At 33.7% G+C, this 22,873-nt stretch overlaps 1 protein-coding gene and 1 long non-coding RNA gene across 3 annotated transcripts; both read left to right on the top strand.

Moving 5' to 3' along the window:
- Positions 1-5,750: 5,750 nt before the first annotated feature.
- On the top strand, positions 5,751-22,873 carry LOC138706185 (zinc finger protein OZF-like). 2 transcript variants are annotated; one of them, XM_069835204.1, is made up of 6 exons: positions 5,751-5,952; positions 7,226-7,297; positions 7,496-7,632; positions 8,187-8,342; positions 16,822-16,913; positions 17,503-22,872. In XM_069835204.1, the coding sequence occupies exons 2-6, from the start codon at positions 7,273-7,275 to the stop codon at positions 18,302-18,304; spliced, it is 1,212 nt and encodes a 403-aa protein (XP_069691305.1). In that variant the 5' UTR covers positions 5,751-5,952; positions 7,226-7,272; the 3' UTR covers positions 18,305-22,872. The 2 variants fall into 2 exon arrangements, with proteins under 2 accessions (XP_069691305.1, XP_069691306.1); XM_069835205.1 differs by lacking the exon at positions 7,226-7,297 and having other exon boundaries at positions 17,503-22,873.
- On the top strand, positions 9,717-13,868 carry LOC138706186 (uncharacterized). Its single transcript, XR_011333924.1, has 3 exons — positions 9,717-10,075; positions 11,114-11,234; positions 11,906-13,868. It is a non-coding gene; the product is annotated as an uncharacterized lncRNA (long non-coding RNA).

The raw sequence follows: 22,873 nt of genomic DNA, 5'->3' as shown, positions 1-22,873 counted from the left end.
TGAGGTCTCTGACAGACTAGTAATAAAACTCGTGAACAATGGAATTAGAAAACATCAAAATGGAAATGAAAGCTAACATCGAGGAAGTTAATAAGATGGAAGTGTTGCAGGAGGAAAACGAGCAAATAAAGAGTACATTAAAATATAACTAGTGGCTTGTGCAGCAAATGCTGCTGCAAACTAAGTTCGTTAGACGTTCAAATAAAAATTTTTCAGATTTATTTTCAATGAAGAATACTTGTCTTTTTAATAGTTATTTGCTTCCATAATGATGAAACCACAGTCTAGTATATACAGTCGCGAAGCTCAATACGTAGTAAATATGCAAACATTAGATAGTTGCTCACCACTAGGATCGCTAATATCGCCTCATTACAGGCAATGCAAAATAATACCGTCACAGTCTATTGTTTCTAGCACCCTCAAAACTCAAGCTTCGAGACTGTATATAGTAAACTGTGATGAAACATACTCCCTCTGAATGGATTTTTTTAGGCCAAATACTTTCTCTTGAACCAATCCAACTTCAGTTTTTGAGTTTCAACGCGAAAATGCAAGTATCAATTTCAGGACGATAGCAGTAGCTATTTCAGGTTATTGTGGATTGTAGGCGAAAGTTAAAAAAAGTCAGGTTTGCTAAGCTTTCGAACAATAGCATTTTCGTATAGCTGCTGCATGTAGAACTTGAAATGTAGAGCGTAAAATCATTTTAACCTACTAAGAGATCTTGCTGAAATGATCTGGAGACTACAAAATTTTCTATGCCTCTTATTTTATCAGTAAGTAATACCTTTTTATCTTTCCTTAGGAACTGTAATTTTTGCGCTCTCTCGAGCCGATACTGAAGACAATGACACATATCAATATCTACACTACACCGCCATTAAGTATATGAAAAAGACCAAACCCCACTGGACTAATAAGTATAAAAATATTTGATTTTTAATAACAATATTATTATCTTACTTAAGTTTTGTAGTTATGTATAGCAGCCACTCAGTAAATTATAGAAATGAAGATCTAAATTAAGATATTCTCTACATTTACTTACATAACCTCAAAACGTTTCACTTTAATGTCATCAATATAGCATCAATATTATGTACAATTAATGAAAAATAGATGCATCATGATATTAACTATAATAATATTTAATTTCTAATGATAATAATGTCATCAAACCACCTCAAGTTTCGTAGTTTTGAATATCCAATACACATCTGTACTCAGAAAATTATTATACCCTGCAGAATCAGTTTTTAATAACAAATTGAATTGAGCTCTAAATATGTTAGCAATCCTGCAGGTCATGGCCTTCGTGTAATAGCCTATTGTTTATTGTAGTGTGTGTTTTATTCTGAAATTCAATGAAGTCGGCCGTGATTCGATAAAATTAGTTCTCAAAACTGACAACAGATGGATTTTGGAAAATAGGAAAATAATGTAGGAAAATTGACATTTCACTGAAAACTACTACTTTTCCGAAAAACTTTGGGTTCCAAGCTTCAAAATGAGGGGCCATTTATTAAAATCCGTTCAGCCGTTTTCTCGTAATTTCCATTACCAGTTCAAATTATATATATAGATATGAAAGTGAATCAGAGGAAAAAGAACTTGGTAGTTTTTGGCATAACGGAAACAGGACTAGGACGAGAACAAGAGCTAGAAACATACGAGACAATGTATAAGTTGTGTTGGGAGATGTTTCATTTGGATGTGAGTCATGCTCAAATAGAAGAAGCTTATAGAATTGGAAAGGGGATTAACAGACCAATATTGGTAAGATGTAAAAACATGCTAACGAAGGAAAGTATTTTCAACAAACGAATAAACCTAAGAAATTAAAAAATAATACTAGAAATGGATTAAGACTACGAAATAAGATGTATAAGAAAACTATTGTGAAAACTATTATGTGAACAGCTAGAAATAACGGGCATTTTGCTAGACTGTACCAAGATTTGTCCAATTTGGAATTCTGTCTAGAGAACTTTAACAGTGCAGACTTGGACAGGAGATATTGATGTAGAATATAAACTATAACATTTTGCACTATTTACACTTTAAACATAATAGGCCAAAAACCATATATCAGTACTTATGAATATTATTTATATGAGTAGCCACCATGATGGTCTAGTGGCTAGAGTGCTTGACTTATAAGCCTGTGGACCCAGGTTCGATCCCTGGTGTGCCCCCGATTTATAACTTGTATTGGACAAGCCCATGGTCCAGATAACACGGGGGTTTTTTCCAGGAGCTCTGGTTCATCTGTGGCATCCCAACAAATCTCTATCAACATCTCTTCTCATCACAGGTGTAGCATAGACCAGACTCCTATGGTGCACCCTGAGCAATGACTCTGTCTAATGAAGGATGGATAGAACAGAGAAAAATTCTCTCTGGCACCAGGACTTGAACCCGAGTTTTCAGTTCTACATGCTGACGCTTTATCCACTAAGCCACACTGGATTCCAGTTCCGATGCCGGATAGAATTCCCTCAGTTTAAGTTCTACCTCTCAGTTTTCCCTTTGGTGGCCTATCCTCATGTACTGTGTCACATAATATGTGACAATGGCACAATGTCCAACGTACTGTGTACAGAAGTGTACTCATGACGAGTGACTAAGTGGCCGGGATCTGATGGTATGAGCGCCGTCTTGAATCACTAAGTGATTACTTACGCATATCATGTTATAATGATGTACCGAAGTACATATGATATTTCCGTGCAAGAATTCTGTTCTATCCATCCTTCATTATTTGGTAATGCAGAATTGTGAATAGTTAATTGTGAATGCTCACATTTAAATACAGTTATTTTAACATTATTTCCATTCTCGTTCTCTTTGTAGTTTCCATTCCCGGTTTATTGTGAACCAGCCTTTACCTGGTTGAGGTTTTTTCCAGGATTTTCCCTCAACCTAATTTGAGCAAATGCGGTGAACTTTCGGTGTTGGACCCCAGACTCATTCCACCAGCATTATTACCTTCATTTCATTCAGACGCAAAATATCCTAAGATGTTGATAAAGCGTCATAAAGTAACCTACTAATAAAAAAAAATAGAGCTCACTTGCACACAGTTCTACAGCAAAATAAAAAAACAACACAGTTGTTAAAGAAGGTTCAATCAAGTGGTATACTAAAGCCATTAAGGCAAAAAGGAATAAAGACAGTGCAGTAACATATTATGAAAATTGTTTAAAATAATTCTAACCTTTATCATAGAAAGTAAAAAAAATTTAAAGTTTAGCTGTTTTATTCTAAAAAACTAAATAAACATTACAAAATTAGTACATAATTCATAAAATACTTTCAATTTTTTAAGTTAACAACATACCTTGGGAGAGCCTGCTTAAATGTACAATTATTTTGATGTCTATCAGTCACTTAAAATTTAATAGAAATATATTTTTCATAAACTGGGCAGTTATGACTTGTACAGAATTGTTAAGCTTAGCAACCTGAACCCGTGAAATATTGGTCTGAAAGATAAATATTTATAGCCTATTCAGTCAGCGTTCGAGTTTGGAGAAATCAAGATATGGTCAACTTAATAATAAATGTTACTACACTTCTGATTAAGATTCTGGCTGATGTGTAGCTACAGTCTTAGAAAAAGGGTTTTGTCGCACAGATACTTTGTAAGTCTCAGAAAGGAGGCAGTACACATGATCAGACATATAACGAAACAAAACTAATTTTATTATTGTATTGTATTTATTTATTCCTTGTTCAATCTGTTCGTCATTACGCACGCGCACGCATGCACACACACTTACACACAAAAAATAAAATTTCTAGAATTTAATTTAAACATACTTAAGTTCTTCAAAGAAATAGTAAAACTACCAAAAGATACAATAAATAAGAATACATATAATAAATTTTAAGTTTACAAAGATATTAAAATAAATAGAATAATTAACATAGACTAAACAAGACAAGATACATAAAGAGATTACATGAAACAAAGTTATCATCTGAGGTGATTTATTAGGAGAGTGATTGGTCCTTTAAGAGCCAAGAGACTTCATCTTATTGATTATTCTATATATTTATTATTAATACTTTTAGGGGGAAAATTATGTGCAACAGTAATGAAGATATAGGTATTCCATTTTGTGGCTTTAATGTAAAAAATCAGTAATTTTGAAAGGCATGGACTTCAGCAAAATAGTTTTTACTCTGGTTCTGAAGCATTTATAATTTAAATGTTTAATATCTCAGGTATCTTGTTACATAATAAGATAATAAACTTAGTATGACAATATTTATATGCAAGTTGTTGGCAGCTCTAGTATTATGGTCATGAATTTCAGTATTCCTTTTAAAATAGTTGAGATTTTTATGATTTACCTCAACTAGTTGTTGTGAACCAAGTCGCTTGTACTCCGATCATGCGCACTGCCTTCTTTCTGGGACTTGTAAAGTATCTGTGCGACAAAACTTTTATCTAAGACTGTACACCTACTGTCATTGAAGAAAATTAGCAACAATGATAAGCACGGCATTTTAGTAAAGCCAGGAACATTTGGGACTCCCTCAACACATTTTATGAACCTTTCCTATTATCTCCTGGCTTGGTTGCTTTATAGGCGATGCCTTATTGGTGTCACTTATGAGGCTGAAACCTGTCTTTGGGTAGTTTAGATAGATAGATAGATAGATAGATAGATAGATAGATAGATAGATAGATAGATAGATAGATAGATAGATAGATAGATAGATAGATAGATAGATAGATAGATAGATAGATTTATTTGTTCCATAATATTCTTACATTTGCTTTACAGCATAGAATAAAGAACATGTCCAATTCTTACGTTTAACAATAAAATGCAATACATATAAAATGCAAATATGAAATATGTACTGAATTAATACCTTAATAACAATAATATTTTATACAATGTAATATGTTTACCATTTAATATTATTATAATATTTACACAGTAGGCCTACTGTGAAATGTCAAGAATTCATCTACAGAATAGAAATTGTGAGATATTAAGTAATTTTTTAGTTTTGTCTTAAATAATGCAGGGTTTTGGCTATGATTCTTAATGTCTTCAGGAAGACTATTGAACAATTTTATCGCCATGTAACGTACTCCCCTTTGAAAGCATGATAAATTTGATGATGGTGTATGAAAATCATTCCTTTTGCGGGTATTTATACTATGTACGGTTGAGTTAGTTGGAAAATTTTCTTTATTACTTAAGAGGAAATTTATTGTAGAGTATATGTATTGATTTGTTAAGGTTAGAATCTCTAATTTTTTTAATAATAATCTACATGATTCTCTAGCCTTTGCTCCAACTATTATTCTAATGGCTCTTTTTTGTAATAAGAATATATTTTTACTATCTACAGAATTTCCCCAAAATATTATTCCGTAGGACATAATGGAATGAAAATAGGCAAAATATATTGTCTTTAAGATACTGTTGTTTAGAAATTGTTGTAACGACCTAATTGCGAAGCATGCAGAGCTAAGTTTGGGGGTTATTTCTTTGATATGATTTTTCCAATTTATTGTATTATTAATATGCAAACCAAGAAATTTGGTTGTTGATGTTTCTAGTAGAGGTATATTGTTGATAGTTGTGTCCAATGTTTCAGAGACAACAACAACAATACATTTTAATTAACCTAGAAATTTTCATTTCAATCTACAGGAAAAGAATAGCCTCTATACCGGTACTAGTGATTTTCAGAATATAACAGTTGGCGACACTGGAGAAGAGATAAACAGTATGAGAATGACATTTACATATGGATTTTAGCGTCTATTATGTTACATTTGTAATCGTATAATTTTTGGAAAGTAATCAAATTGTATTATCTTTAACGAATGTTAATATTGTAATTCAACCTATACATCAATCACAGTTTGAAGGTACTCGTCAAGCCTGAAGACAGTGAATTGTACTTAAAAATTATAAGGTAAGGTTAAACACGATCATATCTTTCCATTTACATATCTGGCTCTTCGCATATCTAATGGATTGTTTTGTTGTTAAAATATTTAATTACTTCTAGCACCTTGGTATTTGTTCAAGCATAAATTAACTGCTTTTTCTTGTAAGTTTACAAACTGCAATCAAATTATAGGGCCTAGTTCTATTACATTTATAAAGAACAGTTTACGGTTACCACAATTAAAAATGGTTTGAATGGCCAAATTAAAGAATTTGAAAAAAAAAAAAATATATATATATATATATATATATATATATACACACACACACACACACACACACAGTGATTTTGTATTGTGCAAGAAATTAGCTGGAAATATTGGTAATGCCTTAGAGAGAGCCTTTTTCCACATAATGTTGTTTATGCACCTACCTCAGACAGATGGAGTCTTCTATTGTGCACTTAAGTCAATAATTCTTAAAATTTGTTCAGTGGGTAACTTTGTAGGCCTATAGCTGAACTATGTATTAACAAGTACAGCTTTTAAACCGTGAACACGCTGAAACAGTACGTATAATACCCGAATATTCCTTTTTCTGATGTTTCTTTGTCACCGAATTTTGCTACAGATTGAGAATTTAGCGGTAGCCTAAACTTCTTTTTCCCTCTTTATTAGGAATTAATCCTATCGTAATACAAAAATCTAAAGAACTGTTTTTACTGGTTAGAATCATGGACAACTTATTCAAATTTACTAGTTTGATTTGACATGTCGTAAAACTGTATATGATAAAAGAAACTGTCGCAATCACTTCTTAAATACTACTGGAGTAGGCCTATATTATGTTTCTGCTGTTCTGTTTCTGTAGTGGCGCCATTGCTCTTATTTGTGTGTGTTGTTAGATACAAAATTTACCAAAAGCTTAGGTAGACCTGTCCTAGAAAATTACCGGTACCTAAAGGTTTAGACAGTGACACCCACCGAAGAATTTTGTTTGGAAATAAAGGTTTTCGGGGGATGGAATGATGAAATAAACTGGTAATAAAATAAAATTTCAGAAAAGCGATAAAATTAATTAAAACTATGACCTCCCTTTTGACACTTTTATTTTGTGCGTATCCTCCTTATTCACTTCGTAGATATTAACGACTATCACGATTACATTACGTATGAAACTCAAACGCAGTTCATAGTTCTGCTATAATAAACGTGCAACCTGTATACAAACTTAACCTGACCTAATATAGTTTAATATGAAATGAATTCGTGAACACTTCGAAATTCCGTCTTTCGCAGATAAGCTGCCATGTAGAGTACGATTCAACTTACACGCTGATGAATGCATGCCAGGAATCCACAGTAAAACAGGTAATCATATTGTGCTTGAGAACAAGATCCACGGGTTTACTTTAATTGTAAAGAAGTAGACATTAAAACAGTGATTAAGTGGATCATATTACGTTAATCTGACGAAAACGGAACATACATTTTGGGCCACATGCATGATAAAAATTAATCTTAAAATGGAGCAGCGCTATTTTTAATTGAAATTGAAACTTTTTACAGGCACATCTGCAGTGATGTCTTTGAACTTCAGCCATATATGTCGACTGTGTATGGAGCGAGATGACTCATTTGTGCCTCTTTTTGAAAAGGGAGAATATCTGCTATTCAGAATCAAGACTCTTTCTCCAAAGTTAGAGGTTCATCTTCGTTCCTTTTTTATCTGACTCTTCTGGCAAGCAGTAGTTTGTGTCTTTACCTAGTTTACATTGTATTTTTGGTCAATCAGATTGAATAATGTTTTTATATTCATTTATTCATCATATTCTTCCACAAGTTCCCATCTTCTTTCACATGTAAGTTGCAATTTACTTGTCAGAGATGATGGTTACCTTTTGATAATTTCATTCGAAAACATTTGAGTGTTCACCTTCACCCCTAAAAATGCATCTACATGGTTCAACTTCTCTTTCAACTTTACGCATTCAAAGCAAGACATGCAAGATTTATATTTAATATTAATTTATATATGTAGCCTAGTGAAGATGACGTTCAAAACGGCGCACCATGTAGACACAAAATATTCATGCATCTTAATAATTGAATGCGCGTTTTGAACTTCATTCTTTCAATATTCTTCCCAGATTGCATGCCTACATGCATGGAAAATTTAACCATGTAGATGCAGCTGTAAGGTGCATATAAGGTTTCATATAACAGCATCATTAAAATTAACAAATGTATTAACTTTCAGTTGTCGTCTGATGATGGTCTGCCAGCTCAAGTCTGCCAACAATGTGCACAGCAGGTCACTACATCATATGACTTTAAGCTACGCTGTGAGAACACTGATGCAATGCTGCGACAGTATCTCAGGAAAATGCAGAGTAATCATAAAACGAATATACAGGTAGCACTTCACTTAAACTTCAATGTATCCAGTGAAATTACTTCCGTTCATTTTTCAGTATATGTTCTTAACTCGCCGTTGGTCGACGTGTGAGCTCTATGCTCACTTTTAGATTCAAATTATTATAACTCTGTAACAATCAGAGATAAACGTGTGAAATAGAGTTTCAGGAATCGGTCTACAATAATGTGACTTTCAGTTCCCGCCAGACTACCGTAACTTATGTATTGTCGAGGGACTGAGTGCTGCGTTCACAGGTCGACCAAACATGTTACTTTTATTGTTATTACTTAACACCATGATGGAAACTGTTCAGAATTCGAAAATTGGATGACGAAGACAAGAAGAATGATCACCAGGCTAATGATTCTGAACATTCAGATATAGAACTTTTGACGACTATGTTCATGACAGTGCAAGTGAAATTTCTGCAGATGACTCTGGTTCTGAAATTGCTGACTATCGTGGACCACATTAGTATATAGGTCGTGATAATGTAACTAAATGAAACATTCATCCACCTCCACGTAACAGACGAACAAGAAAGGGGAACATAGTAATTCATCCAGCGGGTGTAAAAGGAATCGCTAAAAGTGCTGATACCATTCTTCAATGTTGGGGACTTTTTTTCCCAGAACCTATGATTGAAGACATTGCACAATATACAAATATTTGCTTGCAAAAAGTAAAACCTATTTACACTCGTGAAAGTGAAGTGTTGGACACTTATATGCTTGAAATTAAAGCTCTATTAGGTCTATCGTATTTGGCAGGTGTGATGAAATCAAAATATTGAAGATCTCTGGTCAACTGATGTAACTGCTCCGGAATATTTTCGACTTGTTATGAAATACAACCGGTTTTATATGTTACTGCAAGCACTTAGGTTTGACAATATTAGAACCAGAAGTACAAGAAAGGCCTTAAACAAACTTGCTCCCATTAGAACGCTGTTTGAAGACTTCGTAAAATGACAATAAATACAAAATATTCATACATTATAAATAAATATGTAAATAAAAAATAAATAATGGAAAGCAATTTGTCATATGTTGTATATTAATTGATTGGAATTGTTCTATCATTTGTAAATTGTTGTCACTTCATTAGCTTGTAATGTAAATTGATATGATATTATGCAAAATTGTTCATGTGACAATTAAAATAAACAAAACATACTCATATATTATAAATAAATATGTGAATAAACAAGAAATAATGAAAATATTTCATGTCAAACAAAAAAAAAAAAACTCAGTGAATGCAGCGCTCACACTTCGACCAATGACATTACAAGTATGACATCGACCAACAATGGGTTAAAAGCAAAAGTAATACAAAATCAATGAATTTGGAGCAAAGAAGCAGTGCATTGTGACCAAGAGGAGTAGAAATAGAAGAGAGGGGGTCAATCGTATCTATTCCCTGTTAATCGCTGTTAATTCTATGGCACTGCCACGATGAGCGCTAACATCGCCTCTTACCAACATTCCGTCACTGATTTTAGACTCCTGGAAATGGAGAATGAACTTGCGTGCTCTTGGCTTAAGTTGTTAGTCCTGGAACAATTTCTTGCCGTATTTCAAGAACTGAAGAAGAAGACATATTGAATTTTCTTGCCTAGGCGAGGGAAGGATGGCCGGACGAATTAAATGCGAATATCCGTACTGCGGAAGTAAGAAGAGTAGTCACCACTCGAAATGTTTCTTCAAAATATCTGGGATAGTGACGAGGTGAGTTATCATTTACAATATGTAGCAATGTTATCACTTATAACTAATTTGATTTACTTGTAAATTTTGCTAGCCACGTGCATCATTTTAAATTATATAGGTTAGGTTATCAGATATTAATTCATACACACATATACAGAATTTGTAACATATGGTTACATATTAACAGACTTTTGTTATTATTTCTATTGATAGAAAATATATATATATATATATATATATATATATATATATATATATATATATATATATATATATAGAAGATGCATTTTTGTTTTTATTTTCGAAGCTTTTTATACAGTGCAGGAGAAACTTTGCTGTTTTGCGCACCACACACGGGAGAAAAAAAGTTATTTCAAACACTGAACATAACCAATAAAATTGCAGCAAACCACGTCGTGTCGTGTGCAGCTTGGTACCAGAGTTTCAATATTCCAATAGAAAAAAATTGAGTAATAGACCCTTTCCTTGAATATTCCCCGCGTGGTATTATTACTTGAGACCTTTACATATGTATAACATTTATTATAAAAATGATAGTAATATTTATAATAATAAATTGCAATAATAATAATAATAATAATACAAGTCTATTTATGATATAATTAAATGTTATATAGGCTATACTGTATATGTGTATGAAATTACCGTAAGCACAGGAACGTGACTTCGTGGCACTTTATAAAATCACTCTAATAGCCTATAAAGTGAAAGGGAACAGCTGCAGTGAGCTATGATGATTTAGCTTATACTTAAACCATTTTATGACATATTTTATCCACCTATATTTTATTTTATTTTTTGTTTCGCCTACATTGTATTTTTACAAATGTTGTCTTTAAATATGAATTTTTTCCTGGACCAAAATTAGGCCTACAATAGAAATGATGAGATAATTAGTATTTTAACGTGAAGCTGACTGGAGGAGTTTATTTTAATTTTTCTTGGTTCTCAAAGTGGTTTTATTAAGTGCCATGAAATTGTTTTCCTGTGCTCATAATTTATATTTATTTTACACTTTATTTCAATTTTTTTCAGATGCAAGGCATGCCTAGAAGCATTGGGCATATAAGATCTGATGGTCAAAGAGCCCAACAAACTGCACAACAGCTTTCGGGAGCCATACCTTGCAAAGTTGAAGCTATCTCCAATGGTCAAGGTAACTTACTTAAGTAACTGCAAGTCTTTTATATTATGCAATTTCAGTGCTTCATATCTATACCTATAAATTCTGTCGTAATTGCAAATTGTGAATGAATACATAAAGAAAAGCCATTCACACAAATAGTGAAGTATCAGGCTAAGTAGATCCCATAATTAAAGCTTTGGGGCGAATAATGGTCTGTATTGCAATCTGCTAACTGGGCAGGAGGAACGAAAATGTTACATCGTCATTCCACTCATAAATAACATACACCGTTATTCCATCAATATGTTTTGTACACTAAGCAAAGTATAGATTGTATGTTACTGAAAGTCATATTACACATCGGAGAAGTTTGTAACATTATGAACAGAATAATAATGAAGACAATGACAAACACAGTTTTTAAATGTTGACTATAAGAGAGTAACACATTTTAAACAGTTCCTTTCTGACATCAAGAGCAAGCTGTGAGCACATCTTGAAAGAATTTCCGCAAATCTGTTCCTGAAACGAAATAACTTGATAACATTCTAAGATAAAGTATAATGGCACAAATTGTAACATAAACCATTATTCGGCCCAACGCTTCAATTGTAACCTCTATCCTTGGTAGTACAGGACTACTTACTCTTGCTGTCAGTTCATAATTGTAACCTTTTGGTTGTTTTATTTTGTACGGGAAGAAACAGAGGACCCCCGCCAGAGAGGCTGGTGACCCCCCAAGAGAGGAGAGGCAGTGAGAAGAGGCTGGGGAGCCCCCAAGAATGCAAACCACGGCCACACCGATAGTAACACTGAAGAGGAGGAAAATTTGCAGTCTTCGAGTACAACTGCATCATCTGAGAGGAAGAGTCCTCAAGACCACACAGAGAGATCTGAAGATTGACATTGCCCTTGCAACTTTAAGGAAGAAGGTTCCCGGGCCATTATATGAATTGGTAAAAAATTGTGTCTCCTCAAATGCAAGGTATGTACAGAGAGTTCGGTGGTCACCGGAATTGAAAGCAAAGACTCTTAATATTTATTTACAGAGCCCAAGTGCCTATAGAATGATTAGGAAGTTATTAAATTTCCCTTCTAAGGCTACATTGCTTAGAGTTTTGCGAAAGTATACCACTGATGTTGGTTTTAGTGACAAATTATTCGACATATTAAGGAATGCCTGTAGTAAGATGACTCACACTGACAAAGTAGGTTGCCTTATGTGGGATGAAATATCTTTAAAAGCAGTGTTGACAAGCAATAAATGTCTGCAGCAACTAAATGGTTTAATGTCCGTGTTGCACTATTGAACATATACCAGGAGTAGCAGAATTTGCTAAGAAGTAATTCATTACCTGCTTGTAATAAAGACATAGACTACTCACCATAGACACAAGCATCTGATTTGCAGGTTTACCTGACAAGTGTTTTTCAAATCTTTGAAACCCATCAACAAAATCATCATTATTGTTACAAGCCAAGCTGATTTTAGTGGTATTTCATCGCATATGAGACAGCACAGCTCATCTATGTCATTCATTTTGTCACAAGCATATTTTAGCTTATCCAGTATTTTCTCACAAATCCCAACATCATTTGTATATAAGGCAAACTTTCGTAGAAGAGTGGCTTTACAAGGAATACTCAATAATTTTCTAACAATTCTGTTTCACTTCTACTGTGTAAGTAGATATTAAGGGCTTTACATTTGAATTCTGTTAACCAGGGACATTCCTGTACAAATCATGAACCAGAGGATTGTCTGCAGGATTGTATATGTAAAATAATATTAACATTACTTTTCAAATACAACTTTATCTTCGCTGGCACTCCTCTTCTTCATGTCAACGAGAACTGCAGATGTGAGAAGTTTTGCACCTAATGTGCTTGTGAAACTGGATGCAGAAAAGTGATGTGCACATTTACTGATACTGTGGTATTGTGGCCAAATGAGTATGTTTTCTTTGTGTATTTTTGATTTAAGATTTTGCATGTTTAACTTTAGTTGCTATTTATTGCTATTATTGCAATAATATATTTTTTTTTCTTGAAATAACATCATAATATCAAACACAGGACCGATGTTGTTGGCATATTTCAACAAAGCCTGTGAAATGTACTGTAGACTCTATTTACCATAATCGCAGTGTTAGAACATAAAGTTATTGTATTCTGCACTAGCATTTAGAATATTTTCATATTAAATGACAAATTATGCCATTGAGGAAATAAATACAGTAGTAGGTGCTACATATACGTTGGAATTCTTAAACCTGTACAACTTAACTGAAATCAACAAATGCTGAGTTTTTGGCAATAAACCCATTAACTCTCTTACTCTACTCTCTAATATTCCCCACAGGCAGCTTAAAATTTCATGTTGAAGTTTACATACAAACTGGCATAATGTCATTAAATATTAATTTTTATTGTTTTAATTTTATGTTTATCATGTACTGTGTATGATTTTATTTCTTCAGTTTCTTATATTTGTGTTTCTCAGAGAAATGGAACTTAAATTAACTAACTACAACACTAATGTTCGTAATGTTTGAACACAAAGTTACACTAGTGAATACAATATTTTCCAATATTCCCCACATATAGTCCAAAATGTAATGTAGAAGTTCATGAACAAACTGACATAATGTCATTAAGTGTTAATCTTAAAAAAAATATTTGTGCATGATTGCCTTCAATGTAACCAGAAGACTTTACACATTATAGCTACTTATTTGGAGACAATAAGAACACAGCATTGTAGACTCCAATTTCTACTAAGGGTGATTTGAAATTATTTTCCTTAATAACTAATGGTAGTATATCTGAAAATATCAGAAAATTAAGCGGTTAGCTGACTTCAAAGAGCAGAGATTACTTCATTAATAAATATGTAGAGTGTTAAGAATGTTTAGGTATGATTTTTTTCTTTGTGTAACATTTACTACTATGTTAATATATATATATATATATATATATATATATATATATATATATATAGTACCTATCGTGAGCTCACGATCTTTTCTCTATTACAGTAAAACATCAAACAGTTAATTTCAATAAAGATCTTTGTGTTTATGTACAAAATGAAATATTGTTAATAAATAAATCTGATACATTCCAACATAACAGATTTGCTTGGTCATATCTAAATCATTTCCAATTTCACAGTCCATTTCCTACCTCTACTACTCTACTTCATGAGATATCTCGTTCTGAAAACACTTATGGTATTGTAATTTACAAAAAAGGTTTCTGGCTAAAGATCTTAAAACAAAAAAAAAAAAACAAAAAAAAAAAAAGGAATTGTAATAGGGATGGTTACATTTCAGACATTCATGTTAATATGAATGTAACGGGAATGTGCAAAGAAGTATTTTGAAATTCCCGCTATTTCCGGTGCAGGAAGTCGTTTGAAAATACCGCCATTTTTGTGCATGTGGCGCTCCACTGCTGGTAAAAAGAAGCTTCTTGACAGATTACACTTAATCCGCCTCTTGAGCCCCTCTCTTCTATTCTACTCCTCTTGATTGTGACATACCTATGCAGAAAATGAAAATAAATTGAAGACAAGCTGACTAAATAGATGTACAATTACTTCAATGGCTAGAATTATTGCTTTCCATATCAAAGACCTCAGTTCGAACCTCAATAGGTTCAAATCAAATGAACATTGAATGGCTTCCTCTGAAAAGAATTAAAGCTGTGGGTTCACAGATTTACGGGTGTGTGATTTATTCAAGTATTCGGAAAAATATGGTAATAGTATACAGTGTATTATTATTATTATTATTATTATTATTATTATTATTATAGAATTATTATTTGTGCTTCTCCTAACGTCATACATGAAGAAGAAACCTGTCCACACCTGTGGAGTAATGGTCAGCGCGTCTGGCTGTGAAACCAGGTGGCCCGGGTTCGAATCCCGGTCAGGGCAAGTTACCTGGTTGAGGTTTTTTCCAGGTTTTCCCTCAACCCGATACGAGCAAATGCTGGGTAATTTTCGGTGCTGGAGCCCGGACTCTTTTCACCGGCATTATCACCTTCATTTCATTCAGACGCTAAATAACCTTGTTGTTGATACAGCGTCGTAAAATAACCCAATAAAAAAAAACCTACATAGATGCCAAGTGCTTAACACCAAAGAGCCAATCAGATGACATTATAAGTATACTGTTAACGCTGGTATTGATTGATCAGAAGCTTATTATTCTACATGTTGGAAGTGAGACAGGTTTATTCAAACGCACTGTTATGTTCAAATTTACTGTAAACAGGAAACACGAGATGAAAGTAAGACAATTAGCAATGAAAACTACATCCTCTGGTTACGAAAACTATCTAGCCTACACTAAATTTGCAACCAAAGTGAGTCATTATTGATAATGCTTCATATATTATGTAACACCCCATCACAAAAAAAAAGCACTTTCATTATAACATATCCAAAAATGATATTGTTGCTGATTGCTTTATAGAAATAATACAATACAAATAAAAACGTTTCAGAATGATACAGCAGAAATAAATCAAGGAGTCCGACAAGGGTGCCCCTTATCACTGACACTTTTTAACTTATATTTCGACGAGGTCATAGAAATTTGGCTGAATGATTTAATAGATTTTAAAATAAATGAAATAAGTTTTACAACAGTACTATTTGCTGATGATCAGGTTGTCATTAATGAAAATGAAAATACTTTACAAAAAAACATTTTCAAGTTGAATCAAATAGCGACTAGTTTTAACATGACAATATCTGTAAATAAAAGCAAAATAATGGCTTTTCTTGGACCTCACCCAATTAGAGCAAACTAGTTACAGATAATAAAATAATAGAACAAGTTAATACATTTAAATATTTGGGTTGCTCTATATCTTATGGAACAAAGTTTAAATTGATAATAGTCGATAAAGGTGAAAGAAGTTGGTAGATTGAATCATAACTGTCATTATGCTGGAAATATTATGAAAAGTTATTTTTGAGCTGTAATTCCCATTTGCAAGGGTAAGGCTGTATAAATTGAACATATTATGTCTTATTATTCAACCTAATATTATTCCAATCGTAGCTCAGTCAGCAGTCACTGAAAGGGACCAGAGTTTGATCTGGATCATATGAGAATAGTACCGGTAACTAAGAGACAGAGCTCCTGCAAATATTTTCGTTTCCACAGTGCTCCATTATCATGTTATCAAATAATGTGGAAATAACCTCTGTAGTTGGAAATAAATTTTAATATGGAAATGATAAAGTAATCCAATCTAAAAGTAGTTACAAGATAATATCTCTTAATATTATTCCACAAAAGTCCTTATTTTTTCCTATCTTTCAGTGCGATGAAATAAATTTCAAGATCATGAGGCACTGTTCTCAATATAGAAATTTCGAAAGAAAAATTCCCTTAATTAATATTTAAGTGTATTTCAACTGAAAGACAGGGTCTGAAATATTGATACAATGTTTTAGCTTTCAACATCTCTGGTATTTCATGTAAACCAGTGTCGATATTTAACAATTATTTTCTAAATTATACTTTTTCAGCATAACTTCTCAAGGATTTTGCATACCAACACATTTTTAAGCTGCATTGTTTCTATTGAATTGCAGAGAGACCAAGAAGCAAGCCGACAGTCTACAACACAATCCAACAGTGGAGATGAGGACTGGGAAGCCATGTCTATCAAAGTGGAGGTCAAGGAGTAAGCCTAAGCAGCAGTTAATTCTCTTTCTGTCATCAATTACCTTATAATGTTCTAAATCATCTATATGAGTGCTGGTCTCGCTGTAGATCAGTCCATAAATGTTATCACTTCATATTGCTCATTTGAAAATGTATGTAGTAGGGTCAAACTTCGTCGACTATGACTACTGTGAATATTGACATAATCGTGATCCCTTGTGCACATCCACCTTCAAAATAACCAATCCTTGCTATAATAAACATACGTCAATATTGATACAATTGTTGGAAACAAAACTTTTTTCGGAATTGACTGAAAGACAGTCACTGAAGCTGTGATAACGAGAATCTGCGCCCACAAAGTTGGTCTTTTGAATGGAAGGAACAAGAAGGAAAAAAAATTAAAATGAGCTATTTTGGGAAAGTACTGGAAATGTAGGAACACTTGTATTTTCCGAGTTATTATTTTACTTAACTCTAAACGAAATTTGATATTTACATGCATTCAAATGTTGACTTGACAGACTTATTCAATCACCCATATATTGTATTCGTACTTCATTATCACGCACATAAATTGTTTACTTTTTTTTTTACTTTTTTTTCAGGGTAGTCACAGACGAATATGCTCTATCAGATGATACTTGGAAGAACCCTCAACCAGGTACATCGGTTACATGGAACTCTGATGTCAAAGACCTACAACAAGTAGAACAATCGTCAGAAACCAGACTTGGCCCAAAGGGTCGAGGAAGCAGCAAAAGATTTACATGTCGTGATTGCAACAAAGTGTTCCCAAGGAGACAGAAACTCATCAGACATCTAAGAACTCATACTAATGAGATGCCATATTCGTGTCCAGAATGCGGTAAATCATTCCGACGTAGTAATATGTTCGCTAAACACATGCAGGCACATGCAGCTGGGGAAAAACCGTATAGATGTACAGAATGCGGCAAGAGTTTCTGCCACAGCCATATTCTCAAAGAACATATTCGTATTCATACAGGGGAGAAACCGTACTCCTGCAATAAGTGTGGGAAGAGTTTCGGACAAAGTGGAAATTTGACAAATCACATGCGAAGCCATACTGGAGAAAAACCGTTTTTATGTACAGTGTGTGGTAGGAGCTTTGGTTTCAACTCCACGCTAACAAAACATATGATGACACACACTGGCGACAAACCATATTTGTGCACTGCGTGTGGTAAGAGTTTTAGTCTCACTTGTACTTTGAAGAAACACATGAGAATACACACTGGTGAAAAACCATTTTCGTGTCGCGAGTGTGGGAAGTGTTTCAATCGAAAGGACCATTTGAAATGCCACCTCAAAACTCACACCAACTGTTCAACCATGCCAGGCGTTCCTACTGGTGTGACCCCATCTCTTAAACTCGATTCACATTGAACTACTATCTTTTATCCCACGTCCAAATTTTTATATTTCGTAAATGAAATTGTACATTTATCCATCAGACCTCACAGACAGTGAATACATCTTAGTTTTTCCTCATTCTATAGGACAGTGTAAAATGCTTTTTACCTAAGTGAATCGAAAGCTTTTAAGGTCTATGGCGAAAGTTATGTAAAGTCATGTACATAAGTATTTATACAGAACCAACTTAGAATTAAATATTCTATATCCAAAATAACTTTTAAATAGAGTCTTGGCTAAAGCAGTTGTGTTCCGATATGAGTGAAGAGTATAATCTAACATAACTGAGTACATGTGATTAAAATATTCTCTAAAAATAAGGGACAATATTTTAGTCACACTGATGTTTGACTGAACATAAATATTGATATATCAGGTAACGAACAGAAGAAAGGACGTAGAATCAATCCTTTACATCGTGCAGCAGCTTACAGTTGGTTACAGCATGCTGTATGTGTGTGATGGAATTGTTGGTTTGTTGTTCATGTGCTGCAGAAAATCGGAATGGAGCGCAAAGGAAAGGAAGCCACAGTAGAAGAGAGAGAAATTATTGTATTGTTATTCCACAAGACTAAATAATATTCCGAAATTGCAGACATAGTTCAAAGAAATCTTGCGACTGCAGGATATCAAGTAATATAAAGATACAAAAATCTTCATAAACGTTGAAAGAGTTGTTCATCCTGATAAACTTACTGCTAGAGAAAAAAACAGTAGTAGGACCTACCTAAAATGATTAACAAAAACCCAAAAATGATTAAATGTCAGTGTATGTGCAGATACGAAAATAAAATTTGGAGCTTCCTTATTGTATAAGTTTTGCTTAAAACACACTGCGCATGCCCAGTTCTCCAAAGTGGTAGTCTATATAGCATCGTTTTGTCAGCAATTGATGTCCTTCCATCTACTCGGGAATATTATCCGAAAGGAACATTGTTTCAGCAGGATAACTTTGCTGTACATACAGCGAGAAATGTTCAAGGCTGGTTTGTTGGGAGACCCGAGATCGAAGTGATCATCTAGCCTCCTATGTCGCCAGATTTGAATGTAATAGAGAATATGTGGGTAGAATTAAAAGAGAGAAGATGCAAGAAATTCTGAAACAATCTCCCTCGCAATCAGGATGACCTGTGGAGACAAGTTCTCGAAACTTGGGAAGACCTCGCCATGGATCAAGAACCCTTCTTCCACAGTCTTGTCGATTCCAAGCCTCGCCAGATCAGAGCAGTGGTAGAAGCAGATGACTGATGGACGAAGTATTAGATCCTCCAGTGTTTTTTTTTTATTTATTTTTTTTATTTTTGTTTCTTTATTATGATTAACTTTTTTTTTTTAAGTTTTATTAGGAAGACAAACTGGATCTTATGATATATTTTTTTTCACTGTTCTTTTTGTGGGGTCAAGTTTCGTGGGAAATAATTTATTCCAATAAAGAAAAAAAAACCTAACTGACACATCCGTCGCAATTGTCCAAAATAATTTTATGTTAAGACAAAACAATTCGCCATCCACGGGGACCGAACCCATGATCTTCTGCATGTCACTCAGACGATGCAAACGACTGAGCTGTTACGACGAGACACAAACTCTGTCATCTGCGTGACGTGTTGATGTCCTAAAGATGGTCCGGTTCCAATATTACAGGGATAGGGAACATAGCAATGTGCACCTCGTGCTGTAAGCATCAAGAGTAGCTCGAAATTTTATTTCCATATCTGTACATACACTTCAGAAAACAAGTTTCTCCAATAACTATTTGCAAGCTTTTCAACTGAGCAGGGTACAGAGCCAAGTACCTAGAAGAAAGCCAACAGCAGTAAAAAGAACGAGGGGAACATGAAAATTTGCTGGGGGTATGTAAGTAAAGGAATAGACTTTTGGGATAAGATGTTGTTTACTGATGAGAGTAAATTGAATAGTTTCCATAGCGACAATAGAATTTGGAAGCCCAGTACTGAGTTTGAGTATAAGAACTTCCAAGCAACAGTTCAGCACAGAGGTGGTAGAGTTATGGTCTGGGGCTTTATGACAGTCTCAGAAGTTTGGAAACTAAAATTTATTAAGGAAACCACTGATAGGTTTGTATATTTAGACTTCCTGAGGACACATTTGCAGAAAGAGTTTATGATTTGGGTGATGGAAATTGTAATTACTTTGAGCATGGCAACAATCCAAAACAAGATTGACCAGTTCTTGTTTCTCTGTCACACTCGTTAGACACTGAAAACTCCACTCAGCCCCCAGACTTAAATCCGATGGAACATCTTTGGAGTGAACTGGCTCGTAGAATAAAAAGACATGAAATAATTTGCAAGAATAGTCTGAAAGAAATACTTTTGCAAAAGTGATGCAATATAAAGTCTGAAGTTGCCAAGTCTCTTGTTCATTCCATGCCTAAGCAATTGAGGGCAGTTATAAATAGAAAGGGAATACAAAGTAATGTATTTAGGTAAGAGAATTATGTTCGTTCTCTTCTTAAAATGTACCATTATGTTGCTGTATGAATACATTTGTCCAGCGTAATATGCAAGTGTTGAGAATGCATATTTACTTACTTTTCGAAAAGCAAATTTTTTGTTAATTGATATGGATAATATACCGGTAATTCGATAAAGGGGCAGTAAATGTATAACAAACTTATATGTATATTTATTTTCTAGCAAGAGTTTTAGTTTTTTTAAACTTCAATGTATGAATATTTATGTCCATGACTGTATGTGGTCCTTAAGAGAAAGAAAACTACAATAAATTTTAAGCTGAATCATTGGCATATAATGTAATAGAACATTTGTTGAAGAGTTGTACACTTATAATTTCATCATATTTTTATACATTTGGCATTCCTAAATTCGTTAATAACAGAGTAAACATATTCAGAGTCTTGTATAACATACAAAATTGTCAATTATGATGACTTCAAATGTATTGAGTAAGTTATCAATGTCGGCTTAAAGAAAAGGTTAGTTTTCTTTCCTGAGACAACTTTAGCCAAAACTACACACTAGAATCAAAATTATTATCCATTGTACAATGGCTACGAACGAAAGTGTCTCCATATCTGTCTCTCTGAGATTTCTGAATATAGTTTTAATAAAAGTAAGAAAATTGAGAACTACATACAGCATTTGTTTACAACTACAAAATAAAATCACAAACAGAAAACTTTTTTTTTTCTAAGTAAAAAAGTATTTGCACACTAACATTGTGCCATCTACTGTGTCACTGTGCAATGAAAGCTCCATCGATGTAGCTATGGCAGGTAGAACACGTGTCGCCTTGCTTGCTTACGTTTACTCGTCTTCTCACTGCATAACGTGTAAAAATGGAGCATTCAACTCCAGAAAAGTCTAAACTCGCGGAATTAAGGCCCATTCACAATGAAAATTAAACATAACATAAGCGTTAACTTAAGAATATAAACGTTACGGTAAAATCAAGAAGTCATACCATCATTCACGATGGGAACATAAATATAACAGCAAACATACTTGGTAACCATGGAAACATAACAACGACGCCATTTCCTCATATTCTGTCGTATACTTCAGCGCTCCATGATTGTGTTCTGTTTGCAAATCACGTAAGCATAAGCATGAAAGTTTGGAATTTGCAAACTTTCTTGTTAACATCCTACGGTAATGTTTATGTCAATGCTTATGTGAATCATTGTGAATGATCCCATTTGGTAGCCTGGGCGCAAACTTCTGTGTTTATGTTATGGTTATGTTTAATTTTCATTGTGAATGGTCCTTCAATCTTCAAAACTGAATGGGAACTGCTTCTCTTTTTTATTTCGTATGGTAAGGAGGTGAGATGTTTACTGTGTAACCGGGTCTTGTCTTGTAAGAAAAAATTCACAATAAAAAGACACTACAACACGTTTCACAAGGGTGATTATGAAGTATTTGGTTGGCGACGAATGTCACGCAAAATTATAAGAGTTAAAGAAGTTGCATGTTGAAGAAGAGGAAGATACTTATTTTACTACAAATGAGGTATGTGCATTTTGTTTACAAATGTAATATAGGGGAGACTGCTGTACCTTTAGCATAGTGTACCTTTGAACAATTTTTTTTTTTTTTATTTTTATTTTTTTTTTTTATTTTTGCTGCTACCTAGAGGACTCAAACTGAAGTAGATTGTAGAGGAAGCCGCTAAGTAGCTCTGGTCGTAGTTTCGGTTTGAATTATTGCAAAGTGTGAGGTCTGTGGACAAAACAATTTTTTTTAGTACCAAAAGTAAACTTTTCGTTCATTTATATATGTTTTCTAACTTACTTACAAATGGCTTTTAAGGAACCCTCAGGTTCATTGCCGCCCTCACATAAACCCGCCATCGGTCCCTATCCTGTGTAAGATTAATCCAGTCTCATCATATCCCACCTCCCTCAAATTCATGTTTCCTGACATAAAACAAAATTGTATTTGTTATTATCAAGCACAGTGTGTTCCCTATCATCCGGTGAGCAAAAACATATTTTAATTTCCATGATTTATTCGAATCTCTGGTTTTGGAAGTCATATTTGTTTAAACGTGCGCCCT

Source organism: Periplaneta americana, chromosome 9, assembly GCF_040183065.1.
Source record: "Periplaneta americana isolate PAMFEO1 chromosome 9, P.americana_PAMFEO1_priV1, whole genome shotgun sequence".
Taxonomy (NCBI): Eukaryota; Metazoa; Arthropoda; class Insecta; order Blattodea; family Blattidae; genus Periplaneta; species Periplaneta americana.
The sequence above is the reverse complement of the archived record's forward strand: the minus strand, read 5'-3'. Positions and strand labels throughout refer to the sequence as shown.

Bases quoted from the DNA above. Each gene is read 5' to 3' on its own strand.
- LOC138706185 (XM_069835204.1), top strand. From the start codon at position 7,273: ATGCCAGGAATCCACAGTAAAACAG. The intron at 7,633-8,186 runs GTTCATCTTCGT...ATTAACTTTCAG, and splicing joins CTCTTTCTCCAAAGTTAGAG to TTGTCGTCTGATGATGGTCT. The intron at 8,343-16,821 runs GTAGCACTTCAC...ATTGAATTGCAG, and splicing joins ATCATAAAACGAATATACAG to AGAGACCAAGAAGCAAGCCG.